Source organism: Diospyros lotus, chromosome 2 (assembly GCF_014633365.1).
Source record: "Diospyros lotus cultivar Yz01 chromosome 2, ASM1463336v1, whole genome shotgun sequence".
NCBI classification, from domain to species: Eukaryota; Viridiplantae; Streptophyta; class Magnoliopsida; order Ericales; family Ebenaceae; genus Diospyros; species Diospyros lotus.
In genome coordinates, this window is record NC_068339.1 from 8,052,731 (window position 1) to 8,070,247 (window position 17,517).

The 17,517-nt window shown below is 32.7% G+C and overlaps 1 protein-coding gene across 11 annotated transcripts in view; it reads right to left on the minus strand.

Moving 5' to 3' along the window:
• Positions 1-2,192: 2,192 nt before the first annotated feature.
• Positions 2,193-17,517, minus strand: part of LOC127795490 (uncharacterized) — a 46,563-nt gene continuing 31,238 nt past the window's right edge. Inside the window, exons 1-14 of one of the 11 annotated variants that reach the window (XM_052327210.1) lie at positions 16,953-17,393; positions 16,768-16,817; positions 16,585-16,638; positions 16,384-16,436; positions 15,990-16,062; positions 15,482-15,543; positions 13,770-13,838; positions 12,459-12,564; positions 9,903-9,973; positions 6,428-6,528; positions 4,886-4,981; positions 3,936-4,003; positions 3,080-3,125; positions 2,193-2,492 (exon numbers count right to left, since the gene is read on the minus strand). In XM_052327210.1, the coding sequence (XP_052183170.1) occupies positions 2,412-2,492; positions 3,080-3,125; positions 3,936-4,003; positions 4,886-4,981; positions 6,428-6,528; positions 9,903-9,973; positions 12,459-12,564; positions 13,770-13,838; positions 15,482-15,543; positions 15,990-16,062; positions 16,384-16,436; positions 16,585-16,638; positions 16,768-16,817; positions 16,953-16,973 (951 nt within the window). In that variant the 5' untranslated portion in view covers positions 16,974-17,393 and the 3' untranslated portion in view covers positions 2,193-2,411. Of the gene's footprint in view, positions 2,493-3,079; positions 3,126-3,935; positions 4,004-4,885; positions 4,982-6,427; positions 6,529-9,902; positions 9,974-12,458; positions 12,565-13,769; positions 13,839-15,481; positions 15,544-15,989; positions 16,063-16,383; positions 16,437-16,584; positions 16,639-16,767; positions 16,818-16,952; positions 17,394-17,517 lie in introns of those variants that run through there. The other 10 variants (XM_052327209.1, XM_052327208.1, XM_052327199.1 and 7 more) reach the window with 10 other exon arrangements.

Sequence of the window (17,517 nt, forward strand, 5' to 3'; positions counted from 1 at the left end):
CCAGTGAACGCCGTGCTTGGAAGGTGGACTACCTCCAGTACAGTACAACTTACTGGCATTAATGAGCTGAGGCCCAGCACATTTGGGCCCGTAGGCCCATGGGGTTTTTGAAGGAATCATTCGTTGGCACGCTAACTAGAAGTTCAGCGGTGGTTTTAAAATTTAATGGTAAAGTACATTTAAATATTTCTTGTGATTCATATTTGTAAAAAGATTCCTGCTTTAAAAATATCTCTAAATGCTTTTATAATTTATTTTTTATTATAACATATCATTTAGAGATATTTTTAAATCTTTATAATTTAAAGATATTTCTAAAAATCCATGTCTTAAATTTTTTTTACTCAAATAATTTATTTAAACTCATGTTCAAATTGATAAAAAAATATTTAAGAAAAAAATTACAAAAACCTCTAAGTATATTTTAAAACCATAAGAGATTTTTGTTCAAATAAGATTGCAATAGAATCAAGACGAGTTGAGTTTCGTTGAGTTTAGGCTTGATATAACAAGCTACTTTTTAGGCTTGAACTTGAATTTTTAAAAGGTTAATAAGCTGAGCTCAAGTGTTTGTTTGTGAGCTCATTCGACGGTGATAGAAAGATAAAGGGTATGCAATATAGACAATGAATGAAGAGTGTGTGCAGCAACAATAGTAGATAATTTTTCAAAGAAATAGTGGTGTCATGCAAATTCACAAGGTGTGTGGTGGCAAGTAACGATAGTAGCAAGTGACGGCAACAATCAGTGCTTTAAAAGGAGGATTGTGTGGCGACAACTAGCTTTAAAGAAGTGGAGAATGTGCAACAGCAATAGACAATAGCAATTGATGATGGTTTAGCCTAAGAGAAGGCTTGTAGCGACCTATGATTCATGAAAATTTCTTAGGAGAGTTGTTCCTGTTCTAATGTTTTTATTTCTAAAACGTTAAAAAACGTTTATAAACTACTTTTACAATTTTAGAAACTTTTTGTGGGTGTTTCGTAATATTATAAACATATTAAAAACACGTTTCCAATTTGCAAACACATTTTCATCTACAAATAGAGATGAATTTTTTTTGTCTCTTAACTTAAAATTTTTATTTTTTTCTATAAATTGTTTGAATGCATTATAAAATTTATATATATTTTAAAATTAAATAAGTATTTTTTTATAATTTTATATATTAAAAATTATATTTACAACAAAATTATATTTTTTTATTTACATATTTTTTCCATATTTTCATTTCTTACTTTTTTTTTTAAAAAAATGACGTTTTTTCCAATTTCATTTCATATCATATATGTTTTCCATTACTGTACAATCTAAATAGCCATAGGTGATGATCGTGGGCATGGTCTCTTTTTTATTTTTTTCCCCTTCAATCTTCAATTCACAAATCACAGTTCATAGCTTTTTTAGTTTTAGGGTTTCTAATTTCTAAGTCAACTATTTATATAATATGTTTAGCTAAATCTAATTTGGTATTTTACTTTGTTGTGTGTATATATATATTATGTTAAATAATTAAATTAATATATATAATAATTTTAAACATATTAAATTTAATAATATGATTATAATAATTTAAAATTTGATAATTTTATATAAAATAATATATTTACAAAATTATAAATAAATTTATTAATATATTTATAAATGAATCTATTCATAAAATATTCACAAACTTCTAATCAAACCATACTTACGAACCTATAATTGAGTTTTTTCATGAATTTTTAATCAAATATATTTACGAATTTTAACGCATCTAATTTTATTGAGTTTAAGTTCTACACAATTATAAATTAGTTTTCAAAATTAGGCTTAAAACCGATTCGTTTATCTTAACGAATAAATTCAAATGAACTTTTGACGAGCCAGACATCAAATCACTCACGAATGAATTGATTTATTTGCAACCCTATGATCAAATGATTCAAACAATAACAAAGTCTAAATACAATTTATTCTAAATAATAATCAAACTATTGTATCTCATGATTCAATCTTCTTGTTATCATAATGAAAAACATATTTTCCAAAAAGTAAGGTTAATCATACCATGTGGGAAATGATTTTTTTTTTTTTTTTTTGAGCACGGAGCTTAAGATATTTTCAATGGTATTATTTTTGAAAAAATTGTGAAAAAAAGGGTCAACTCTTTGCCTCGCCTCAAGTTTATTATAAGGATAGTAGCTGATAGCTAATAATACCATAGTACTTGTGCTATTACTTAAATTATTTAAAAACAATACTAATCTCTAATATCTTATAAATAAATAATTTTAAGACAACCCGATTACCGGTTAGACACAAGACAAATTTTAATCATGCAGATGTTTCCTGTGAGAAACCGAAAGGGAAAAGTAGTCAGAAATCATGTCATCTATCAGAATGAATCTGCTGAGCAGCTGGAGGGAATTTCACATTTTGAGGTGGTAATATTTGTCAAGTAGCTTCTCAGTATACTCTCCAAAAGTAAGAGATCCATGAGATGAAATTAACTGCAAAGCAACACAAGAACAATTTCCAATTACTATGATAATTTTTTTGAATTTCACAAGCAAATTCAAACAACAAACTGAAACAGCGAGCTGAAAACTAGTTATCTACTCCAAAAGGTAACTTAAAAAGGTAAAATACCTCCTATATTCTTAAATGGATAAGTACCTTTTACATTTCAGAAATTACAAACTATCCCTATTATTCAGAAGTTGTATTAAGTTGTCTCCATCATTAGATTTATATTATATTGGGCACCCCTGACGTTTTATATACCTGAATGGATTTTTTAAGGTTATTTTATGACGGGAAGTCAGAAGTCAATTAATGAAACCCCAAAGTATTGCATGTAATTTACTCTTAGGCAATGATACTCAAAACAGTGACCACAGCAAATTGAGGTGCATTAGATGAACAGCCCTCTCCCAATAGTGAGATGAAGGCTTATGGTTGTTCTTGTTTGTAGAGGTTTATGATTGCTGTCACAAAGTACTTTGGTAGCAGAAATCGTTCTAATATTCACTTGATTGTAACGCTTAATATTTATGCAAATTTTGCTAGTTTGAGGTTAAGAAATAAGAATACACACCTCCTGATGGATATGGACCACCTTAGGGAAATTAAGCTTTTCATCCCTGAAAATTAGAGAACACAAAAGAAAGCTAATTAAAATCAGAAATATGCATATAAGTGAAGATAAAGTTGGAATTCAGACTGTGCAGATGCTATTGAGTAATCAACCAAAGAAAGTAGACTTAGAAGCTTCAGATCTCCAGTTGGCTTGTAATATGTTCAGTACATCAGACGATACAGTAAGAAGAGGGATAGCAATAGCACTGATGGCATTAAGTGATCTCACTAACTTAGGCCAGATCTAGTTTGCAACCGGAAGAGAGTTCTACTTGTGAAGATTCAGGGTAGGATTTCATTAGATAATTAGGTCACATAAGAAAATTGTACATTTTTTTCAGGCAAATTGGTGTTAAAAAGTAAAGCAAAGGACAAATATCAACTTCATGAATTTAATCTAAATACTATTGAGGACACAACCAAGATGAAATAGCACAATTAATTAAGAAATTGAGTAAAAGCCTCTGAAGCTTGGTTAAGGTGGATGTGTTAAAAATGACCTTGCAGGAATCAATCTACCCTTCAAGCTTCATTTGCATCAGGCAATAAAACAAAATCAAAGAGATTGTATCATTATGATCCTTGAAGAGTTTCTGGCACTGACGAATTTAAAGCCCCAAAACTGCACCTGATAACTTGTTCACTCCTATTTTCAAATTTCTATGTTATGTTCAACTCTCAATACGAAGATTGTAACTATATCAGCAAAGATTAAGGGAGCCATTGCTAATGCTGAACCAAAGCATACTATCAGAAAGAGCCAACTGCACAATAGAATATTGATAGGAAAGGTTTATCTTCATTAATAAATTTACCAATCAGGCTGCATGAATAGTGCAAAAGTGGATCGTTCAACCCCAGAAGCCTGTTCTCCTTTGGGTGCCTAACAGGTGAAGATAATCAGTATAAAATATGAGGATCACCTGGCATTAGCAAGTACACCAAATGATGAAAATAACGACTATGTTTATCTGACTACAGACAGGCAATCCTTAGCGTTCAAAAAAATTCCATGATCTTAGTTTTTGGTCTAAATTTGACAAACATAAACCTAAATATTCTATACATTAAATTTTCAGTCACCAGTTGCAGCAGATCATGTCACAGTATGAGTATGAAGAGGACTGACACTTCACCAATGAAACAAAATGGTAGGATATTTATGCTAGTTGACCTTTTATGTGGCAACTTATCAGTGACCTTACTGGTTTTCTAGAGTCAGTTACAGGGGTGTCATGCAAATTTGTTCATATACATCATGTTGAAAATAGGAACAATAGTTGCTGTTTTTTAACTGAAAAGAGTACATCAACCAAATATTATGTTTGGGTTTGCAGTATCTATCTGCGGAACCTCAAAAACAAATACAGTTCTGGTTCCTTGAGATTAACATGGTGTCATTGAAAAGGTTTGGATTAACAAAGTTTCAACATTAAAATATGGAATAATGACCAAAAGTGAAACATATCATTAGGTGGTTGGAAGAAGATTGAATATTAAATAGAGGGACTATACCATGATGCACTCTAGATGCTCTGGCTATCAAACCCTGCTAGATATAGGTCTAAATGACAGCAAAACAGATAAAGGATGGGGGAATTGGGGTTGGAAGAAAAAGGAGAAAGAAGCGAGACATATCAAGCTGAGAACCATGTGAAATCAGAAAACAAAAGAAAATATAAGCCACTTATAAAGTGTGATAGATTAGGACACATGGTGACAAAAATCCTACTAGTATACAAAAAAAGAAATAGAAAGAAACTACCCGAACACAATGTGGTGTTGCACAAAGACAACCTCTTGACAATATTTCAGTAGTTTCACCAATCTGGTATGCTATTTCATCTTCTCCAAATACCACCTGGTGAAGAAGAAACTATATTCTTAGACAAGAGCCATAAAGATCCTCCTATGGCTAAACAACCAATAATAAGAGACAAAAATTAAAGCCATAATTGTCAATCTTACAATTCAAGCATAGTACACTCCCACTCAAATAGAAGCCAACAATGTTTTTCCAATCTATTTCCTCAAAGTTCTCCATAAGAGAAACAAAGTCAAACATCATTAACTCATCTAGAGATGCAAGGGGCTATAGTGCTCCTGAACTTGGTTTTGCATCGAGAATAAACAATAACCTACTGACTGTAGTCTAATCATTGGAGATAGGGACTGCCCCTCTAGGAGACAGAAACAGGCTTGCTATGCAGTTCCTTCTTGTGTGATGTGGAGGTATCCAGGGAAAGGAATAGTAGAGTTTTCAAGGTGATTGAGAGGCTGTAAAATTGGCATAGGCTAGGGGTTGACTGTTTTTTGGCCTTGTTCTTTTGTACAGTTATTGGATGACATATCCATGTCAATGGACGGTGCTTGTTTCTTACATTTTATATGGTACACCCCTTTTAAGACAATTTTCCTTTGATTTAGTACATTTAAAAAAGGAAGAAGAAGCCTAAAACCACTAGGTGGGGTGTTGGTTAGATGAACTCTAGTCACCAATCAAAAAGATAGTAAAAAACTCTATGACTTTTAGTTACTTCCCTATTCTTATGATTTTGTCAAAAACCCAGGCTGCGCTGACATGCATCTTAAACAACATCATGTTTCATCTCCTCTTATATAACTATATGATTCGCATAATTTATAGTCAAGACAAGGATAATAGCCCTGCTGAATTCCATTTATTTTCTTATAATTTATCCATATATGGATTGTTTTCTATGTATTTATTTGACTTGCAGGTGCCTTATCAGTTATCTTTCTTTTATTCATATGGCACTAAGAATTTGTCATGTGTACCACAACCACAGCTATAAACAAGTTTCAACATTATTTACAAAATCTCAATAGTTTTTAAGTAAATGGCTTTGCCATTTCTAACCTTACAAATCTCTACTCCTAAAGTTGTCTTGTCCATATTATATTCATCACCAACAAAAATTTATTTCTTTCAACTGAATTTGCCATACTAAGTATCACAAGTCTTTCAAGGTGTCTATACATCCATAATTTAAGTGTATTCCATTATCAATAACATCAAAAAATTGCAGGAAATTTTGGAAGATTACAATCAAAAAAGAAAGTATACTTTCAGGATTTGATCAGTTTGGGTTTTAATATAAAGGCCTTCAGTGGCATATATCCCACAAGATTTGCATATAGGATTCTTAAAAAGAAATTGAGCCCTTGTAGATTTAAAGCAACATGCAGAGGGAAAACATTCATAGAATCAAGTGTATTCCATTATCAATAACATATACAAATTGCAGGAAATTTTGGAAGATTACAATCAAAAAAGAAAGTATACTTTCACGATTTGATCAGTTCGGGTTTTAATATAAAGGCCGGCAGCACTATCAGGGCAAGGTATTTCTACACCATTTCTCAAAAGCATTCCACAGGTAAGACCTACATGTTGAATTCAAAAATTAGAAAAAAAAATGAGACATGGATGACAAATTCAAATATAGCGGAAAATTGGAAAAAAAAAAAAATCAAGCTGCAAGTCATTCAATGAAAGAGCACCAAGAAAATTTCTATATGTACAAGGTCTTAGCAAAACTGTAGAGGTTTATTTATCAACAGCTAAGTTATCATGTTTGTCAAATACAATTTGAAGTTCCATAGGCACTTAACTTGTCTGGTTGATGGAATGGTGGTCATGTGAAGCATTAAAAATAAATGTTTTTCATATTATACAGGTAATAAACATCTGACATTTATCAAATAAACACAGCTTAAGAAACTGATTACATAATCGATACACATTTAGGTTGTTCCAATTGAAAGGATTCACAAGTAGAACAGGGAAGAGTGGGTGTGTGGAGAAGGTGCACTTTAATAGGATGCCGCTGAGCTTAATGCTGAAAGATATGGTGGTAGCTTGCTCCTCCCCTACCCTGTGGTAGCAAAATCCTTCCCTAACTGGCCAAGGGCAAGTTTACTTAGCTCAATGGCATGCTTGAAGTTCCAGGCTCCTTTGTGTCATGTAAATAAAGGAGACACCATGATGTTCTTACTTCTTCAGTTCTTCAGCCAAACTGATTATGCTTTTGTTCTCACATCAAAGAACCAATGCTTGTATAAGGTATTTAACATGCTTTCTCTTTAGGTTTTCATTTTTACTGGTGGATGATGATTCCATGGAAGTAAGAGGCTTCAATTAATGAGAAGCGCAATGTAGAACTGAACAAGAAGGTATCCCTAGAAGGAGAAGGGGGAGGGGGGGGGGGGTGTTAAATTATTTGACACCTCTGTTAATTTCTTTGGGGAATAAGGGTAAGCAATAACACCACCACCAATCATCTCTGTGGTGCCCCATCCCTGGCCAAGGGTCTTCCAGTGATCTCACCAATATAATTGCAAAGGAGTCTTCTCTCCAAATGGATGTCTTTTTGATCCCTTTGCATGTGGTAAGGCCCTTAGTTCCCATTTCAGTCCCAAGTTTAGTCTTCATCATTAGGGGTTTCACTTTTGTCACATCTCGTATCATGTATATGTCATCACATTAAACTAAGATAACACCAAGTATGAATTTACCATGATATCCTCATTCATATATATCTTGTGCAGCTTTAATACATTAGCATACTACCATACATGCATTAACATACTTAAAGATATATACATGATATCATACACCATTTCAACCATTATATACCCTCCTTCCCAATCACTTGCATGGTTTGGAATGTCAAAATGCAATACATAAGAAAACAATCTCAGTCTGGCATGTCATGGCAATTCAATCACACACAATCTCAGCAATCATCCACTTATTAACCTTGAAATTTTAATTATTTTTGTTAAATATAACATATTCAGTAGAATAATTGGTAAATATATGTTGGTGACTTTGTGTTGTTTTAATGTTGAGACAATAATATTTATTTTATTTTGTCACTTTGGATTTTTGTAGACTTGTTTTGTGTATGTATTGGTATAGAAAATGAGAAATAAAAAATAATATTATTAATTTGTAAATTCTTCAATATAAAAAATTAAACATGTAATTAGCTAGATGTCAATTTCTTAATTTTCTTTTAAATTTATTTTCTTGAAAATTTAAATTTTTAATAGAAATAGAAAATTAACAAAAGAAAAATATTTATAATATAGAAATTGAGAAAAATAAATTAGTTTTTAAATTTTCAATAAGAAATTATTTAGAAAAAATTATTTTGTAGAAAATAAATTTTCATTAGGTGCAATAGTTATTTGGTCAAAGAATTAAATTTTCAATTGTTATTTTCTTTTAATTTTTCTCCAGCAATAGAAATAAAAACTAATAAAAAATTAAAATTTTCTGATCTGGAAGTTGAAAAATAAATTAGTTTAGTATTAAAACATAAATTTTTTATATTCTATAAATATTTTATAAAATATATATTTATATTTTAATGAATAAAATATAATATACGTTTTATATAAATATAAAATTTATATATTTTAGGAAATATAGGTTCTAATGTATATTTATAAAAATGTAATATATTTATACCTATACTATATGTGAGAAGTTAGAGGTAGAATTTCAATCTGAAAAGCTAGCTTAACAGGTGAAAGGATCATCCTCCTTATATATAGCCTAGGTCTCTCTTGTGGAGGCGATGTGGGATTCTCAACACTCCCTCCCAAGCCGAAACTTCTCTAGTAACTGATACATGCCCAGGTGATCGGGCAGGGTATTGGTCCATGACCACGACAACCAAGGGTTAGCTCTGATACCATGTGAGAAGTTAGAGGTAGAACTCCAACCTGAAAAGCTAGCTTAACAGGTGGAGGGATCCTCCTCCTCCTTATATATAACCCAGGTCTTCCTTGTGGAGGCGATGTGGGATTCTCAACACTATACATATTTGAAATTTTATATTTTATATCTCAATATATATGATATAACACATGCAAATATACATAAATATATTTATCTTATATGCATTTTTATATACTAACATATATTTTTCTAAAATATATTTAAAATTTATAAAATATGTATATATATAACAAATATACTTTTGCAGAGCTATAATTTACAAAAGGTATTTTTAAATATATTTTCAATAATTCAAAATAGTTCATGTACTTTTAGCCTCTATATATCTTTAGTTTATATGTATTTTTTGTAAATAAAATATTTTTTCTAATTAAATTTTTTTATAAATATTATTTTGATAAAGAAAGTGTAGAGAGAAGATTGTCTTAAATACCATGTGAGAGAGAGGAGAGAGGAGAAAGATAGGGAGAGAGAAGTGTCTTAAATAGCGTGTGAGAGAGAGAGAGAGAAAGAGGAGACAGGAGAGAGAGAGTATGTTATTGGTAGATTAAGACATTAATTAAAGCATTTAAAGTGTATTGTGGTAGATGAGTGCCATTTGTCAAGAAAGGTGCTTGTGGCAGCCACTTCAGTATTTTTTTAAGATTTTAAGATGCATTTCCCCCTCTCTGTCACTTTCTTTAACTTGCTCTATTGTTCATATAATGCTCAAGGTGCCTCTGGTTACCAAGTCGGAACACTTAATAAAATGACATAGGTATTGTCTGCAGCAAGATCATTTAGGAGCTTAGATAACTGCATGTCATCAATTGTGCTCTCTACAAGATTTTTTCAGTCCTTTACTGCTGGAGGTTAAAAATATAAAGGAAATGACAAAGAATTGGAGAATTAGCATTTTGACAAACTAGATTAAGGACGTTCTTTAGTTGTAAAGAAAAGCACCTGTCTCGGTCTATCAGTAGAACTCATATAGGAATATTAATACAATTTGGGTGGAAAACTTGCTCACCTGTGAGTGATCCATGATCGGTATGCCAACCACACCAAGATGACATAGAGTCACCATCTTGAATAATGTTGCTGCAAAGAAAATTCATTTTCAAGTTGTAAATGGTTAGGGTCTTCAAGCTAATTCCAGCACCTGAGATTACCAATTACAGACCACACTACTAAATGGGAATCTCATCAAACATAGTTTAAAAAGAGTTGTTGGAAAAACCTAGCAACCACTGCCAAATCAATTGGACAATCTATACACATTTTATTATAAGAAATGGGTGGGCTTGTTAATTTATGTGAATGCATACACTAGAAACAAAGTATGGTTCAGGAATTCTGCATGAAAGAAAGATTTAAAGATTTGCTATAATGTTTCAAATTTGACTATAATCCTAGGCATGAACTGGAAAAAATTAGATACAAGCAATCAATTGAATTGTAAATTTGAACAACTTAAAAGCAAGATTCTTTCTAGCATATAAAATAATGAAGCTTATGGATATAGTAAATAGGATGCTAAGTAAGCCTCTTTCATACCAAACAGCACTAAATATTTTGGAAGATAACAATACAGAAAGATATCAATCTTCCTAAAACATGGTGAAATATACAGATTGGGTTGTTTAACAGCAGAAGTGGAGATTCACAGTCAGGAAATTAAATCAACTATCATGTCCTTACTGAAAAGTAATGAGATTAAATCAACTATTACGTCCTCACTGAGAAGTAGTGAGGACATTGTAGCTGGCTTGAACTTTTCCTCTGCAAATAGAGGACATTCTGATCCGTGTAAAATGACAGTGAGACTCATTCCAGTTTATAACCAAGACTAGCTTCATTTTGAATGGAAAGTGAAGGACATTAAAATTGAGCAAATATAATAAAATGCAAGTGCTTCTCAAAATTAGCAGGATGCAAGATACTTTCTGTAGTTTCTCAGTGAACATAGTAGCCTTTCATTTTTCTTTTTGTGTATCTATGAATAGGGTTGTCCTCCCAACCCCAAAAATTATGTGGTTGATTCCATGATGTTTTACCCATTGGATAAGGGGGAAAAAGGAACTGGGTTCACAAATCAAGAGCCTGAGACTGAGAAGGGAAATTTCCATTACATCAAGATAAATAAGTTGCTTTCCATCTTTATTGAAGTGGAGGATGAGATTACAGTGAAAGGAGCATCTATGACTCGCAAGGAAATCAAGCAAGAAGAAAGAGCTCTATTGGAAAGGAAATTTCTGAGACCATTTTGCATATATACATAGAGAGAGAAGGGGTTTCCACTTTACACAGCTCCACTAGCTCATGAAGTTTTATTATGGGGTTCATTCCTCTTTGGAGGCCACTAGCTCATAATGTTTTATTGTGCCATTGGAGATGGAAAAACTACGCCACTTGTTACCTTCATCATTGGCCTGGGATGACCTTTTGTCCCTATCAGAAACTTACCTTCAATCTCTTCCATGTTAACAGTATCATTTATTTGCAAATCTAGAATTTTCGAGATCTCAGTATTAGAAATTTCAACAGATTTGTGAATAATTTGACAGTCCCTAGTGTGGTAATAGACAAGTTTTCTATACAACTTTTTATTGAGTTCTTTCATGATCACTTTCTGTCTGGACAAGTTGACAATTGGGTTCAAAGGCCTTGCTATCCAAGTGATGGATTTTTACGTAGCTTGTTTTATGATACTATTTGTTATCAATGGAAGTTGTTTGGAGATCAAAGTTCGCTCCCAGGTTTACTTTCTATGTTTAGTTAGCTTCTCACAGTGCAACTCTTATGACTAAAAATTAAAGGACAGACAGCACTTCATTGATTGGTCCATGCAAGGAGTATGGTGAATCATCTTATCATCTACTTCTGCATTGTCCTATGGCCAAAAAGATTTGGATCATTTTATTTCTTGCATTTAATATCACTAGGTCATGCCAGCTTCAGTGAAGGAGCTTACTGATCTCTGCATCTGTTTCAGAAAAGTTTTTGGCGTATTATTCCTTGTTTTTGTGTTGTGGTACATTTGGTGGTAAAGAAATAGTAGAACCTTTAAGCATGCTGAGCATTCTATATATACCTTTAGGGTTCTATCCTTGTCTCATTTTTTTGTGGCGCAATGGTTCTCTTCCTTTTTCTTTTCTTCCAATAACCATTTTGTCACTGAGCTAATTCATTTATTTTTTTTGTCTTTTTGTAGGCTTGGTTGTACAAGTCTGCCCCCTTTTTGGCTGTTTCATCTCTATCTTTAAATATATATATGTGTATATATATATATATATATATTCATAAAAATTTAAAAGATCTCTACAACAAAGATGCCATATAATCTACTTCCACAAATGCATATTTATCCAAAAAATAAATAAATAAATGTGTTGACCATAACCATGTCAAACACACTTTTTTCATCTGCCAATGCCTAAACTAAATGACAAATACAAGGTAACTCTGAAATTATCAAGGTACTAACAAGCTATAACAGATCCTAAGACTGCAGAAAGAATTCAGTCACTGAAGTTGTAAAATTAATTATAATGGAGAAAACTTTAATAAGAACAAATAAGATTACCTCTGTTGGGCTGGATAATAATACAACAAACGACCTTTATGACATCGAGAGCGGAATAGAATCCGTTCAAGGCCTTCATCATCATGAATTTTCATCCCTTGTGATACTGCTCAAGTCCATATCACAATCTAAACAGTTACAGGCATAGATATAGATAGCTCATTATTGGAAGAACAAGTAATTTAGAAAGAAGCAATGAAGGCAACAAGGATTACAGAAGGCAATTTGATGGGACGGGATCTGAGTCTACTTCTCCCCATAATATGTTGCCTGAGGCAAGATGCCCCAAAGTCTGAGATCGTAGGTCATGGCAAGGGGAAAACTTCAGAACCACTAAGCGAAAAATATTTCTTGATTTAGTAAAAGTCTTTGATAATTTACAAAGAAAAATCTTGCTATCAGCAAGGTCTACATTGTACATAAGGAAAACAATTACTGCACTCATTTATTCTTCTGAAACTGATAAGACGCTTTTCTGCAAAAGCCTATAAAAACTGGTTAGCTAGTCCAAAATTTATACAGATACTTCTCAAATTAACTTCAAGTTCATATTCCATGATTCACGGAAAGGTTTTTATGTTTAACTATCTGATGCAGATCCTGTAACAAAACACCAGAGTAGACCCATTTACTCAAATCAATATCATTGATCAATTTTGATAATCAAAGCTACCTTCAAATTACAATCCAAAGAACTATTTATAGACAATTAATAGATAAAAATCTAGCCTCATCAGGATTCCTTAATCCAATCTAATTAGGATTCTACTAAAGGAAACAAAAAGATATTAAAAGAAATCAAAAGAAATAAGGAAGCAAACTAAAATAGGAAATAAACTAAATAAATAAAATAAACAATACTAATTCATAAAATTTACTATTCTGTCCTACATCACTATCATTATGATAATGTAACATTGGCAACATCTCAAACCCATTCAGCTCTTCACAAATCTTCTAATGCTTTTTATACTTCTCAGGGCTTTAGTTTGGTTGCATACTTGGTATGTTTGTAGAACTATTTTTTTTTTCTGTCTGAAACTCAAACTCAAAGCATTCATTCTCCCTTGTCGAAGTAGACCAATCATTAGTGAAAGCATTTCTTCTTTTGGCACAACTAAATTCTAGAACATACAGGTGCCCTCCTTTTTTATAAATGTTGGTATGACATCTATAAGCGTATTAGCAACAGAGCAACAGCAGGAATACAATCTTTTATGACAAAACATATGGAAAATGAGACTGGAGAAACAAGAACTCAATTACAAAGTATTATAAGTGAAACTGGAATCCTTAAACATGTTAATTTACCATATTGATCGCAATGGTATGCTACCATCAACCCAACGTCCAGGATCAGCTTCCCAAGAGCTTTGAAAGCTATCTACCAAGAATAAATGCTTAGTAATGATATGATTCATGAAAAGGAGAAATAACAAGAATACAAAAGGTAAAAACATTCCTCAGATATTACATTAAGTTATCACTACTCACTAAAAAAGCCTAAAATACTGACATTGAAAATCCTAGAAGCATGGGTATAGATATATGACATGGAAGTTCTGGTTTAAAATTCCTATAGTTGTAAGTATAAAAGAGTTTACAGGATCCACTTTGTATTGTCTTATGAAAAACTGCTTCATATTGTATTATCTTATTTTTAGATTCTCCATTATTAACTGTTTCAAGTGGATTAAAAAAATGGATATAGATGTAGCAAAGTGGCCAAGTGTGCCCCTCCTAGTACAGTGATGTCTAATGAGTGCCCAGTTTTCAGTAGATCAACAAATAATAGAACAATGTTCAGACAGCTGTCTGGAAGGTAAGCATGTTTGATGAGCCAACAGAGACATGGTACCTCTTGAAAGTGCATGTCCTTCTTGTCAGTAGTCCCTAAATCACATGCAAACTATAAACAAATTGACTGAAACAACAAATGCATGCAAAACTTCTTACCCCACACGTCATTCCCTTGAATAAAGAATTCACAAGAAAAGGGTCAAGGCCATAGGCACAGCACAATCCAATCAAGAGATATTGTGGCACAATTACATATATATCGACATGTTTATTCCACAACTGAAACCAGTTATAAATTTAGTATAATTAGACACAACTGTTAGGACCGTAGGGTGTATAGTAGCTTACAGTAGGGTTGGGTGTAGCATGTTATTCCTCAAGAGTAGTAGTTAGTTACTTTACTTCTTGTATTTTCTGTTTTGTCTTTGTTATAGAATCCTAGCATAGGAGAAGAAGATATATAAAGCTACTAGGGCTGTCGTAGAGGGATTATTGAGAAATATCAATCGAAATTCTGATTTCCTCTCTTTGAACTCTCTCTCCCTCTCAGATTTGTCTCTTTCTCTCCCTCAGCTTTTCTTCTTCTCTTTCTCCCTTCCGATTCTCTCTGATTCTCCCTCTAATCTCCCTCTCAATCTCCCTGTTTCTTCCCCCACCTCCTGTTTTTCCCTCACTTTCTCTAATTCTACCAAAATTCTTCCTAAAATCAGCCCTAATTCTCTCGTTCAGCAGAGAAGTCACTTGCCAGGATCCTACTCAAACCCTAGGTGCATGACAACAACTATAAAAGGTTATGCTTTCATAATGTGAATGGGTAAAGAATTATGCAAATCTTGACAAAGGAAAGCCACAAGTTAACTGAAAACTAGAGCTTGGCTTTTTTTTAGTGATAAGAGATTGGTAGATATATGAGAAGAGAAACTTGTAAAGGACAAAGGGCAGTCAAATGATTTATTTGGATGAAATGTTCTGGTATGTAGCTATGTTAATAGTTTTGTGTCATAAAACTTCATATCCATCCTAAAACGCACGTATCATAATTGGTAACATAGCTTCAAAGACCACAGTTAACAAAAAGGAGCATTGTATCCAGAAGTGTCACTTAAATGGATAATGGAGGCATCAGATTACAATATTACAGATACTACAAAAAGGATACATGCAGGAAATGCTCATGCAGTAATATCCAAGCATATAAATTAACAAATGAAAGAAAAACATACCCACTTCCAGTTCTGGAATAGCCCTATGAGGCCATAAATTAGGTCCACAGTATGCTGGATACCTAGAAGGCATAACATGAGAGCAACATTTAGGAATATTAACACAAAATTTATTAGTGAAGATAGGTTCCACCTAAAAATGTTTAAGGAACAAATGTCCCAGAAACTCTGCAAGGTAAGCCAGATTTATGAAATGATATGGATGTAGCCCATTATGGAATTAAGGGCATCTCGAGTGTCTCAGACTGCTTGCTTTGAGAGGGTTGAGGCAAAGTCCTTTATCTACAGAGTCTAGTAGCGTATCATATGCATAGTCCATTTGTTATCAGTCTTTCCCATTTATCAGTGACCTTTGAATTGGAAGGAAAACTCCTTAAATGCCACAAACTACTTCTCATAGAATGGATTTACTAGCCTAACTTGGTCAGCAGTGCCTTACAGGAGGGACAGATGAAGGGAGGGAGAGAGAGTACACTGAAAAATATTAGAGTTCCCTGGTCACATTTACCGTTGAATAAGATATGCATCACTTGTAGGTGTATCTAATACTGGATTTGCATAGAAAGAGCCTTTCAACATGTCTGCACAATAAAAACAAGAAAACTCCTGAAAACATAAAGTATGAACTCAATCATTGAATTCATATTGTATCAAGAATAATATTTCAACCAGAGGTGAACAAAAGTTTAGATGGACTGGAAAAATGTCGTGCAAAAGTTATAAACCAGTCTTGCTAGTTGTGTCCTAATTGGGGTTTATTCCATTTAAAATGGCATCAATGGACTGCTTTTCAAATTCTAATCTGTAGAATTCCATGCCTTCTACTTCCCAGATAACGCTGATAACTATATTGCATGAAACTGAAACTGATTATGGGCTATATAATTTCAAGCCAAGTTTACCTGGTTTTCCAGATTCAAGCTTTTTTTTTCCGTGGCTCCACCCAAAGTTGTACCTAATCATTGTCCCATAAGATATGAAATGTTAGTATTACTTTACAGTGTAAAGGAGCATGCACTGATAGAGATTTGTGTCATTGGCTAAACAAATAACAAAGAGATGACAGCTTGCTGTTAAAACACCAGGAAGCAGTTTTAAATTGCCTGCTATTAGGATCTTCAAGTTCTTTCTTGACATCTTCAGGCAGACTGGCTAATCTGATAGAGAGAAATAGTAATCCTGTAAGTCACATGATACACACACATAGAGATAGATGGAAAGAAACCTTCTTTTTAACATTTGCAACTTACTCTTAACTACAATAGAAAATCTATCAAAGCTTATACCTTGGTGAAAGATGCAGAAGAGTTTGACGCAATGAAGAATACCCCGGAACCTATAAAACAACTTGTTGCTCAATTTATTTACCATGAGTATTTCTTAATTATTTGTCAAAAATTAAAAAAAAAAAAAGAAAAAAGGCCGTGGCAGAAGGACAAATCTGTTATTTCTCTCATTGTTCCAAACTTACCAATATTGGCACTGATGGCATACAACAGCAATTGTTGTTCAAACAACCAGGATGTAATAAATAAATTTTTCAGCATCTATATCCCTTTTCCTTTTGGCACAGGAAATGTTGGAACCCTCCCTTCTTATTTTTTTGTTTATGTTGCAAACTGTGATGGGAAAAACTTGTGCATTAACAAAAAAGCTGATAGCTCTATAAAGTTTCAAAGCATCTGACTAGCACCATGTTTTATGTAATACGGTTTAAAACAGAGGCAGCTATAGGGTCATGGATTCTTTTAGTTCTTCAAACCCATATCAACATTGGCCATGTGAGTGATCAGCTGTACATGGAATTCTTTTCTTTTTTTTTTGTCAAAATGCAATAATTTACATAAAAACTTTTCAAATTACTAATCATCTTGTTAAAGGTTGTCTCGAGTATATGGTATAAGAAGAAGAAGATGGCAGTAGCAGTGAATGATGACAGTTCGCTAGAAGTTCCTTTTGAAGATTTTAGATAGAAGTTGTAACCCAAATTGTAATTAGTTATAGTTTGGGGGTTAAACTGTAAATATCTAATAATA